Here is a 12,974-nt window from a genome sequence, read left to right as displayed (position 1 = left end):
AAGATCCTGTATCCTAAAACTAAGTAGGAAGTATGAGTTTGAAAAACAAAAAGCTTTTTAAAACTAACACATCTGGGCAAACTCCAGGAGATGGTGAGGGACAGAAAAGCCTGGTGTGCTGCAGTGCATGGGGTCGCAAAGAGGAGGACATGACTTGGTGACTGAACAACTCAAGAGGAAAATATCAACTTGGAGAACAGGGTCTGTAACATGAAGCAAACAGCAAAAAAGTAACAGATAAAACAATCTTATATCCAAAACATATAATTTATAATAAACATACAACTCAAGTTACTCTGTATTGAAGTATATAAAATAAAAACCAAGGAGTAAGGAGAAATTGACAATCGCAATGTTATCAAATTTTGAACTCAATTTTTTTTAAAGAGGCAAAACATGCTGAACAAATGTAATTAGTAACACAGAACAGATCTTTTCCAATATTTCCTTTTTTAACTGATCATTTATTATGCTAAAAAAAAAGAATTTTAATATGTGCCAAAAGGCAGGAACGTACATGCTAAAAACAGCAAGGAATAAGCAAGAAGATTAAAATGAATCACTTTGTACTAGTTAGCTATTTGTGTAACAAAGCACCTAAAAACTTAACAGTTGAAACCAACAGACATTTATTATTTCAGGTTTCTGTGAGTCAGGCATCAGCAGGTATAGTGATGGGGGTTCTGACTCAGGGTCTCTCTTGAGGCTTCAGTCAAGCAGTCAGCCAGGGCTGTCGGCCTCCCCGGGGCTGGAAGACGCATCACTAAGCTCACACAGTTACCGCGGGGAGTCCCTGATCCTCAGCACATGAGTGTCTCTGTAATGCTGCTTGTTTAAAGTCTTTACAACATGGCAGCTGGGCTCCCCCCAAGCAGCTATCCAAGAAGGAAAAGAGAAAAGCAGCCCCCTGCCTCTTCATGACCTGTCCTCAGAGGGACGTGTTCATTGCTGCCACACACGGTTCATGAGAAGTGAGCCACTGAGTTCAGTCCACACTCAACGCTGCTCTGATTCACCGCCTTTCAAGGGAGGAGTATTTAAAGAGACTGGACAGACTCTAAAACTACCATATACTTGGTACTTAAAACACTTCAGTAAACAGCTCTGAGACTTAAGACAGTAAGAAAAGGAAAGTACACTTATGTATACACATGCACACACACCTACACATATGTGTGATGCTAAGGAAACAGTAAAACTTTAGTTCTCATATAATTATGTACCTTTCCCCAAAGACACCTGGCCAAGATGGACTTCAGCCTCAAAGAACAGAAAACTACACTAGCACAATGGTTCTGAGCTCTGGGGAAAATTTTCTGAGCTCAAGGAGGTCAAAGTTATATCTTTGATCACTAGATGATCAATACTTTAATGTATGAATAAAGAGAAAAGAATTCTCCTAATTTGATTTTTAAAACTAGCATAACCCATCTAACACCTTTACAATGTATACTATAAACCAATCTCAAACGTTTTTGTGTAGCAATCATAAATATTAACATGGCACATGTAAAAACATATTAAGCATATCAACTATGAACCATAAAGTGATTACCTCTGGAATGCCAGCACGGTTCAACCACTGGAAATATATGTTACTATGATGTGTCATGTCAACAGCTACACCGAAACATTTCATCATATACTGAATGATGCCAAAAAGGCATTTAATAAAATTTAATAGCCCTTCCTGATTCATTCTTATCTCTCTCTCTCTCTCTCATACACACACACACACACACACACACACACACATACACTCTCACTCACAGACAGACACATAAACTTAGTAAACCAGAAAAAGACATTTGCCTTCAAGTCAAGCAACAGATGAATCCTACTATCACCACTGTCAATCAACAATGATCTAATTCTAGGCAAAGCAAGAAAAATAAACACAAGAAAAGTAAAAAAATACATATATACATATATATGATTATAGGTAGGTAGATGGATAGATATGGAAAAGATCAATAAATATGAAGAAGACAAAGGCAAGAATTATTACAGAATGGTATCTTGAGTATCATTTGAAACCTCTTAAGAAAAAAGGTATGAGTATTTTAGCTAGTTATAAAATAAACCTATCAGTGTAAGCAGCTTCCCTATGTATCAGCAGGTACTGTGATGCTCCAGGTTGGGAAACACCTGAGGCCTTCACCCTTGTGTCAGTGAGCTTCCTCCACCCCTAAAGACTCTATGAGACATACTGAGTTCTGGGAGGAACCTGTATTCCCATTCTCCTCTAACTGGAAATAGCACCACTTACATTATCTACGTGTCTACTACAGTATCACCTCCTACAGTCAAGACAACATGGGGGGAGGGTTGGTCTAGAAACACAAAGAGGTCTTTTGAGAACTAACTAGAATATAATGAAAAAACAATAATCAGAAAAGACCATATATACTAAGCGCCAGGCAAGAGGAACAGAATAAGACCACGAAGCAGGAGTTCACTGGGATAATTGTGACAAGTTTCGTAGCAAAGCTGGAACCGAGTCTGGTCTTCATGGAAGAGGCAAACACTCTAGTGTAGTGGAACTGCGCGACTAAAGCGGACTCCTTGGAAGCACAGCACCAAAGGGCACAGGCTCTCTGTGCAATGACTGCCAGACAAGAAGGCTTGGACTCGCACTTACTGCCATGTAGGGCCTGCAGCCAGCATCTCTCGTCTTGGCGATCGAGTCCACAAGCTGTCCACTGATGCCAAAGTCACAGAGTTTAATATTTCCACTTCTATCCAGAAGAATATTGGAAGGTTTGATATCTGCAAGACACAGATGTCATTCAACGTTCAAGTAATTAATTAATCAAATTCTAAAGAAGACTTCTAAAGAAGTCCAAGGAAAAATGTTGGAAAAATGTTAGGAAACATAAGCGATCGAGTCTGTAAAATTTAGATAGATAAGAAGATGATAAAATCTTCTGAATGCTTAAAAATGCATTATAAAAAAATGCCTTATATTAAATTTAGGCATTCTATAAAGTTTTCTTTGTTCTCATCAAGAGACATATTCATTTACTTGTTTCAGATTCATTACTGAACAGTCATAACATGCACAATGAATTTAATCTGTAAGAGTACACTAAGCTACTTTATAAGTGTGAGTGAGTGAAAGTTGCTCAGTCATGTCCGACTCTTTGCGAGCCCCAGGACTATACAGTCCATGGAATTCTCCAGGCCAGAATACTGGAGTGGGTAGCCGTTCCCTTCTCCAGGGAATCTTCTCAACCCAGGGATCAAACCCGGGTCTCCTGCATTGCAGGCGGATTCTTTACCATCTGAGCTACCAGGGAAGCCCAAGCTACTTTAAAATACATGTCAAAGATGATACAACTAAATGCAAAGTACACAAATTTTAAACCCACAATTTTGTTTAAGCAGAGCTTTATCTAACTAAGAAGAGTATCCAACCCAGTACATTCATCAGACCACAAGCTCTGGTCAGAAAAGCAAAGGTTTGAGCCCTAGGTCTGATATTCAAAACTCTACCTAGAGCAAGCTTTTGAACTCTCACTTAGCACCCATGATCCTCTCGTCTACAAAATATAAGCAACAATTCCTAACTTACAGGGTTGTGGAAAGGAAAATACCTATTAGAGTGGGTGCACTTTTCTGCACACATGGGAAAGGTAAGTCCTTTTCATTTGCTTCACCAGATTTTACACAATTTGGCCACAATGGCCCCTAGGTTACCACCTGCTCCTCACCAAGGTGAGGTGAGGTGAGGTGAAGTTGCTCAGTCGTGTCCGACTCTTTGCGACCCTGTGGACTATAACCTACTAGGCTTCTCCATCCATGGGATTCTCCAGGCAAGAATACTGGAGTGGATTGCCATTTCCTTCTCCAGGGGATCTTCCCAACCCAGGGATCGAACCCAGGTCTCCTGCATTGGAGGCAGACGCTTTAACCTCTGAGCCAGTCGGTGCAAACCAGCTAGTTGGCCAATTCTCACCCTCGCTCACTAATTCTCTGTACCTTTCTCAATCTTTCAATCCATTTCATTGTCACTGTCATGGCTCTATGAATAAAAAGTAAGGATAAAAATAAATACAGGGTACAAAAGTATCTGCCTGTAACTCAGAAGCTGATCTACCAAAAACTCCAGAGAAGAGCGCTCACTACCACTGACACGACTGACTGCCTATCAAGCATCCGCTCCTAACCAGGCCGTCCCTACTACGGGGACTTCGGCTTTACTGAGATCTCCAGCCTCCTCGGTGTAGCTCCACCCATACCTCCAAGCACTGGGTCCTGACTGGCCTGAGCTTATCAGGGTAGACTAATGCTTCTCACCAGGGACTCATTTAGGTGAGGGCATGAGGCAACTCTGGTGAATGAGACAAGAGAAGATACCAGAGACACATAAGGAAGATTTCTCTGCTCCTAAGACAGCCACACGAGGAGAGAAAGCTTCTTCTTCAAGGAGCCACCACATCCAGATTTGACACAGGACCTGCTTCAGCTGTTACTCCCCTGAGAATGGAGCTGACGCGTTACGGAGAGCAGAGCCAAACGAAGAGAGCTGCAGCCTAACCACTCTGTGCTTACAGCCACCCTTCCTTTGGACTCACTATGACAGGTAAGGAGTTTCTTTGAACTTTAAGCCAGTTAACAGGCTTTTCTGTTACTTGTAATCAAGAGCACTCTAAATCACAGCAAAAAAGCTAACTGACCCTAGTTGGTAGAAAGGCTGCTACAGTCATACCCACCTCTGTGAATGATTTTCAAGTTTTCTTTTAAGTGGTTTAGTGCTTTCACAGTCTAGGGAGAAAAAACAGAGAAAGACAGGACAAGCAATCAGCTTCCTTCTAATCAAACAGCATAGCAGTGGATCATAAAGTTACAGCTCAGGTAGGTCTTGGCATTCTTTTAAACTGAGTATTTCGATATTCTGTTCTATGTTAACCGAAGATGCTAAATTATGATTTTAGATGTGAAAACTAAAAAACAGGTAACTTACCAATTTTCAAATGAGTCATTAAAAAGCTGTAAAATCTTTCTCATACCATCGAACTTTTCAAGAATAGATATTAATATATTTAATACAGAAGGATCCTATAGTCACGGTTCCTGTTTAGCACGTTTTTCCAAATTCTCAGTTTCTCACACTCACTCACCCTCACTGGATGTGGAGCCTGCAAAATTATGTTTGCAGAGCCAGAATTTATCCTACTGTTTGATCACTGCTCATGATCAGGAAATCAAAGATTTCTCAAGGATTAGAGGAAACAGACTTGAATTTAAATTTCTACAGTCTCACACTAAAGGAGAAGTGACAAACTGGCCAACCATTAGGAAGGCCAAGTCTCCACTGCCATCAAGCCATCAAGTATTAGAAGAGCGAAGCACAAGCTCAATGTTTCACACAGCTGGGCTTGTTCAAGGGGTTTTTAATTACCAAGGAGGGATTTAACACAAAGTAATTCTGAATGTTGTGCTTAACATAAAAGATGATCACCAGGTCTAGAAACACAGGCAAATACGTAATAAATGATTTATTAGTACATACTACATATATTGTAATATAGGATAAAATCATTTTATGTTTTCCAGTTTCTAAATCATCCTGTTATAGAGTGCTTAACAGCTGGATTCTAGGGTCTGGCTGCCTGGACTTAAAATCATTTACACTTACAAATGTATGAATTTCACAGCAAATTAAGTACTTAAACTCTTCATGCTTTAGACCTGTTATCTGCAAAAAGGGGGGTACACTATTTATCACTGAGAGTTGCTATGAACATAAAATGTCATGAGATCTTGGCCTGACACAAATAAACACTCAATAACATAAGCTATTATTATTCTACTGTTATTCTATAATGATAATTATGAATAGCAACAAGCTCCAAAATAAGCTTGGTTTGGTATATTGGAGAGATGACTAAATTGAACAACATAAAACTTTATATACCTGTATGAATAATGAACAAGTTTCTAGTATAAGGCTGTTTATACTAGACAGCTTTTTATAAAATTATATGAAAGGGTATATATCTTAACATTTAGCTCATAAAACATTTAAATTAAGCATTAATTCAGATAAATAAATTAAAATATTAACATGAGATCTATGAATCTTAATATTATAATAATTAGATTTAATCTGACTTTTTAAAGCCCAATTATACACACACATCTCTTAAAACTAAAAAACAGTTCAGAGACTATCTATATATTGCAACATTAACCTTTAATGATTAAGCAAATAAACTGACAATTAACAGCAGATCATACTGGATGTGGAGGAGGCAAGGAAGAAAGAGGAAATTACAGGAAGCCAGAATACCTAGCTTACAGTTTCCTATGAAGTTTAGTTTACACATCCACTAACCCAGGTCACCATTAATTCAGATTCTCAGGGGTTTCTAAGAAATCTTATTAATTATACCCTATTAAAAAATAATGTGTTACTTTTTATGAAAAAATTGTGAATGACCTTTGTTAGCTAAAAGAACAAGAAAGAAAATGATTGTGAATTCACTTTCAAAACTATAAATACATAAGCTAAACAGTACTTCGTTTCTTTTTGGTAAAAAGTTATTTTATCAAATTAGTAGTAATGTTGGTTACTGAAATTGCTGGTCAACAATTTTAGTTTAGACAGAACAGCCCAAATCTTAAAAGCAAAAGAAAACAGACTTGGGTTAAGAGTTTCACTTAAAGAACTTCAAGGAAACTGCTGCAATTCTAATTAATTTAAGGGGAACTGTAATAATATAACCTATTTAAAATTAGTTAAAGAAACAAAGGAAAGAGGAACAGAAAATTGCTTTTTTCTTGCCTTATTTATAGCACAATCTATTATGGCTCACTATGATTTTAATGACAAGAACACTGCAGTATTTACTATTGAAATGTATGATTTCAACATGTACTTTTCAACAATGAAAAGTATCTCTAGACTGGTACTTTGAAAATTGTTCTTATGACTTATTTTGTTAATGACCCCGCAGAAGAGATTTTGTCTCTTTTCCTATTACAAACGATTTTCCAGGAAGGTCAATACCATTCTGTGAAGGACATTCAGAACTCCAGCAACATCTTTATGCATGTATACATAGCCCAAACAATTTGAAAACCAGGTACTTACTGCTAAAGTGATTTTGCCTAAAATTTCTTCTGGAATAACATCATCTAATACACTATATACATATTTGTAAAACTTATCAAACGAGGTAGACATGAGTTCCATGCAGATCCAACAGTCACCCTACAAAATAACAGACACAAGTCACTCTTACACAGCTTAACATTAAGCACAACTTTCCTTCACTTAAAACAGAAATACAATGGGAGAAGAATTTTTTTTTTAAACTTTAAATGAGTGGTAATTTTTGTTCCTTATTAAAGCCCTGGACTGAATATTCTTATGTTCAAACACAAATTTAGTTGCCCAATTTTCTCCACTCTTAATTTTAAGGACAGGCACAGTCTTACATAGAAAACCTTTGGATTTTCATGAAATTTTCAAACTTTGCCAAATTAAATATAAAAATAGAAAATATGTGGGAGACTGTTCTCACTAAGAAAGTAAACAGATTACAGTAATCTTGAGATATTATATCAGCTTCTCAAATTCATAAAAAAGAAAGAAAAATATACATAAAGCAAACCCAATGCCTCAAGTCCTTGCTCAAATGCTACCTTCTCAGTGGCCAACGCTAAAAATGCCTGATTCCCAGGGCAAGTCATCCTCTTCACATCCCATTACCTGCTCTACTTGTAGAGTGCTCCCCATCTTCTAATATAAAATACCATTCTTCTCAGCTTATGTTTTTCACTCATCTTTCCTATTGGAACACACACTCCACCAGGACAAGGGCTCAGTAAACACTCCTTAAATGAACAAATGCTGGCTATAATCAAACCAAACCATTCAAAACCTATTGGCAGCACTGTAGGGTGTTTTAAACCAGCCTGAATGCAATTTGACAACAAAACAAGAGAAATAAAAGAGCCTATACTCTTTGATAGGCTCCCTCCCTGACTAGAGATCTAACTTCAACAGTTCACAAATTACAAAAGGAAAAAAGAAACAAAAACAAACCAGAAACCTCTGAACGATCTCACAAGAAAAAGTACATTATTAAAAGGATTAGACACAATTATTTTGAAAACCGTACAGCTCACTAGGCATGCATGAGAAAACACGACTGCAAGCAAACGCCACGTTCACAGCGCTGTCCGCTGCGTGCGCGTGTAAACAAGGGCCACTCAGCACCCAGAGAATGGAAAGATAAATGGATGATGACAAAAATTACCTGTACAAAATTCTGCGCATGGTTACTAATTTTTGGATCCAGATGTATCCTCAGAGATTTTTCTCGTACGGACCTCCCACCCCAACACTCGGCCCGGATTATCTGAGAGATCAATGCCTGCTGAAGTAAAGCGGCTTGTTCGGAACGACACTGCTAATCAGTGACAGAGCTGCAGACAGAATCCAGTTGACTTAACTCCGCTCTCCTAACAACACCTACAGTGCAGGACACCTCATTTACATGCAGAGAGTGCACAGGCGGTCATGACTGCTGAGATGAATAACCTCACTCTTAAAGCAGAACCGGCTGCTACCATAGTCACATAGCTCCACACCTCTGCAGAACGACGGCTTGTAAAGCAGATCGGACACAGGGAACCTGCACTTATAGTTATTCCAAACTTTCCTCTTTAGGTCTCTTTCTCTTTTCAGTGCTCTTCAGCCTTCACAAGAGACTAACACTAGTAACCTAACACACACACCTGAATTTATTTTTAATCTAAAGACACCATTTCAACAGATTTACTAGAATTTCTTAATTAGAGAAAAAGTACATTTAACCCACCTACTTACAAAAACAGTGAGGAGGGAGCTTAACTGCAGTAACAGAGTAAAGTGGGAAAATCACTGTTAAGAGTGTGAAGGCCTGATGTACTCATTCAGGCTCTCCCACTTTCTACTTGCATCAGCTTTCAGTTCAATTCAGTTGCTCAGTCGTGTCCAGACTCTTTGCGACCCTATCAATCGCATCAGCTTGGGCCCCATCAACTCCACATCTATGAAATGGGACAGCCCCATCCTCAGTGGACTCCGATGAAGATCAAATGAGTTAACTCATGTAAAGCACAAAGTAAAGTGCCCAGCAGGGGCTAAAAACAAGAGTTAAGAAAATGAGGGGAAAGGGGGAAAGGATGGAAAATATGAAAGCAACCAAAAGACAAAGAGTGATCATGGAATGAGGGAGAAATCCTCGTAGTTTCTAAGGCACATAACTAATGGAAATGTTTTTCTCCTGGCAGTTCCTTTGAGCCATAACTGGGGACAGCAGCAATGAGCTGCGTTTACAAAAAAAGAAAAGAGGAATAGTCAGAGGTGCCTCAAAAGGCACTGACAGCAACATTACTTCCATGTTCAAGCAAAACACAGGATTACCATACAATTGAAACACAAAAATAAAAATTACTGAATGTGGATTTACTGAACCGGAAGGTGGAGGCTAGCGAAATTTAGCTACTAAGATCAAGATAAGGGTTTCAGAGACTATATCCAGACAAAACCAATAACATAATTTTTATATACTAAATGGAAGCAAGCACCTAGAAAATGAAATGTTTAAAAAGACACCACTCATTTGGAAAGGAAAAAACAGCTGGGAATACATCTAATAAATGAGGCAAAACGTCTCACCAGGTTAATCAGGAAAAAAAAAATTAGATACAAGTCATATCAGGAGTGTGAGAGAGAGAGGGAGGTAACACCACTAAAGATTCCACAGGTGTTACAATGATAGTATAGAGCTGTTATGAATAACTTTATACCAACGAACTTGACAGGTTAGATAAAAGGCACAGATTTCTAAAAATAAAATCAAACAACCAAGTGTCACTCAAGGAGAAACAGATAACCTGAATAGAATTCTTTGAAAGAAACTGAACTGCAAAATATTAGTAATTATGCTGAGTGAAAGACAACAAACAAATGAGTGGTAGATGCTGTATGGTTCCATTTACACAAAACTGTAGAAAATACAAATTAATTCACATGGCAGAAAACAGACCTGCGGTTGCCTGAGGACAATGCAGTAGAGAGGAGTGTATAGCACTTATGGGGCACAAGGAAGCTGAGGAGAGATGGGCACATTCATTATCCTGATTATGCTGATAACCCTCCCACAGCGCAGCCAACTGTCAATTTTACTTCCGTAGTTATACACTTGTGTGTGTGTGTGTTGCGGGAAGTGGGGAGATGCAGGGAAGGAAAGGAAAAATATAAGACAGAAGTAGGGTCAGAAAGGGAGGAGGTGACTAAATTCAGCCAATGTCACTGCCTCTTACATAACCTGTGCAACATGAAGAAAGTTCCAGATTCATCATCTTGCAAACAGAATGACAGTGTATAACGCTCCAGTCCAGGGTACAGCTCTGTGTCTGTACTCTTGACTGTGTGTGCTGATGTGACTGATGTAACACTATGTGAAATGGGGAAGAAAATTAACAAATTCAATAGACCTGGTCATAAAAATGAACACTCAAGTCAAAAGTACAAGGATAGGAGGAGAAGCAGCTAAGGAAGTCTAGAACTACCTAGTGATTAACTAGTGATTCAACAAAGGGATGGCAGTATCATGAAGGAGAATACTACCAGTTACTATCATCATCTCTCAAGAGTACAGAAAGATACATAAAAACCTCAGGACTAGCGAAGAATTAACTGTCGAACCTCTAAAGTCTTCTCTAATTTTAAGAGTTCATATTTCTATTAGTACATACGTCTATTCAGTGTAACATTCAGTTCAGTCTTACAACATAGTATTTTTTAAGTCAATAACAATAACAAAACCAAGACTATATGCTCTGTGACCCAGTCCCAAAAAGGAGAAGGGGTGGGACACATTTTTTTCTCACCAGTTCATAACAAACCTGCTGGTACTGGCTCATCCTAACATTTTCAAACTGAGAATGAGTATTTAAAATGCTTAAGAGTTCAGCTCAAGTCCCATTCCCCTAAATGAACATCACAGGCGTGTGACAACTGTCCAGGACACCACATGTATTCACTGATAGCTCCAGCTCTTCTTCCTGACCTAACTCACTTCCTGCTTTAGGTAGCGGGGTGACCGGAAGCCAGTAAGTATGCTGAGAGCTGGAGGCAGAAGTGATAACCTGCATCAGGACACAGAATAGGCAGAGGCCAAAAGAGAAACATGATCCTGAAACCAAGAAATTGAATCGCTAGTTTCTATATAAAAATCTAGAAAACGGAATAAAATGAAAGGATTTCTACCATAGCTGTTAATGTCTGATGGATTTTACTCAGGATTGTGGGTGGACACGAATAAATGCTTGTGTTAAAGGCAGATGACGGAAATGAATAAAGGTTTAAAAAGGGGATTGGGGGGTACTGAGGGAGCTCAAGGACAAAAGAGATAGATCTAAAAACAGTAACATATTTAGAAGCCAGCTGATGTGCCAGGTTCTTAAAAAACAGAAAATATTTATAAATGAAGAAGGAAATACGGCATTCACAAATGACAAATTCACCCCCAATCCAAGGAACATGAGCAGCAGAAATTAAGAGTAAATTACCACAGTGATATACTAAAATGTTAAGAAATCAACATATTACTAATGTAAGGCATTTAACTGAAGATGAGAATCAAATGCTGCCATTCTCTTACTTATTCCAAGTAGCTGTTCACTGGTCAGCTAAGACCCACGCGGCCTGTTCCTACCTCTCGGAAGAGCGCACCATAGAACTGAACAATGTATGGGCAGTCACTGCTCCGCATCACTACATCCAAATCCATGAGGAGCTGCTTCTGCTCTTTTTCATCCACTGTCGACCGGATTCTCTGAAAAAGAAGGACAAAAGACATCACAAAAACACAAAATGACTTTACAAACTAGAGAAAAGCCACTTCTACAAGATTGAAAATTTGCAAGCAAACTTCACAAATACTAAAGAACCACACATAAAAATTATAATCTTTCTTATACTTTATAAGAACAATTTATCACTGAAAACCACAATAGCACTTAGGAAAAAAACCTGCACAGTACGGCCCTTAGGAATGCTTTGAGGGACCCAGGCTTTTAACCACAAGTGCTTACTGATCACGCTGGCAGGAATGCAATCAAGTTGTGGGGCACTGAAAACCAGCCCCACATGCAAATACAAAGAAAGTCCTGAGGAGCCAGCCTTGAGCCAGTTCACAGAGACAATCCTCAGGAGTTCTGAGGACTCTACATGCTGTTAGTCACCATTTCAGAACGGTATGCAAGCAAGGCTTTCAGTGCAAGAATGGCCCCCTTCGCTCCCCCTGCGTCCTTATGCCCAGCCGCCTCCTCCTTCACACGTGGAAAACAGCCCAGAACAGGTAAAAGTGAGAACCAGCCCCCAGACTACAACCCGAGTCTCCCAAACCCTATACTGGCATCCCCCCCTTCACCACACTTTCTGTATGTTAGAAACAAAGTTCTACCTGACCCTCCAACCCATGACTCAGCCTGCAGGGCACATACACATGTGGACGCAAACCTGACAGTGAGGAGGCAGAAGGCTGTTTGTCTGCTCCCCAGGTGACGAGTCCCTCTTCATCCCTACAGCGCAGACCTGGGGGACACATCCCCACGCCCCCGCAGTAACATCTCTGCACAACACCAGCAGACAGCCACAGAAGACCAGGACCCCACCTCCCGTCACCCACCCAGGATCTGTGCTGAACATGGAGATGTTCAGAGGACAGTTCCCACTATGCACAGCAAAGAAACAGGTTCAGAAAGTGTGAAACAGTAACAAAGTTACAGGTTCATGTGGAGGCATGCAAACAGCTGCTCTTCTCATAAAAAAGTTTACAGTGTCACACCGCGCCACTTACAATACACAGCACATACTTACAAGGCAAGTTAGTATACAAAAATACACAAGGTGGCATTTAGTCTTCCAAAGACTTCAAGGCACGTGTCCTCGATGTTCTCGAAAGGGA

General features: G+C 39.4%; 1 protein-coding gene across 2 annotated transcripts in view; it reads right to left on the bottom strand.

Moving 5' to 3' along the window:
- MAP2K4 (mitogen-activated protein kinase kinase 4) overlaps positions 1–12,974 on the bottom strand; it is a 78,110-nt gene that overhangs the window by 9,160 nt on the left and 55,976 nt on the right. For both annotated transcript variants that reach the window (XM_069603580.1, XM_069603579.1), the window contains 4 exons: positions 11,721–11,840; positions 7,100–7,219; positions 4,716–4,767; positions 2,642–2,769 (listed from right to left, as the gene is read on the bottom strand). In XM_069603580.1, coding sequence (XP_069459681.1) covers positions 2,642–2,769; positions 4,716–4,767; positions 7,100–7,219; positions 11,721–11,840 — 420 coding nt within the window. The remainder of the gene's footprint in view (positions 1–2,641; positions 2,770–4,715; positions 4,768–7,099; positions 7,220–11,720; positions 11,841–12,974) is intronic.

This window comes from Ovis canadensis, chromosome 11, assembly GCF_042477335.2.
Source record: "Ovis canadensis isolate MfBH-ARS-UI-01 breed Bighorn chromosome 11, ARS-UI_OviCan_v2, whole genome shotgun sequence".
In the NCBI taxonomy this organism is placed as follows: Eukaryota; Metazoa; Chordata; class Mammalia; order Artiodactyla; family Bovidae; genus Ovis; species Ovis canadensis.
The sequence above is the reverse complement of the archived record's forward strand: the minus strand, read 5'-3'. Positions and strand labels throughout refer to the sequence as shown.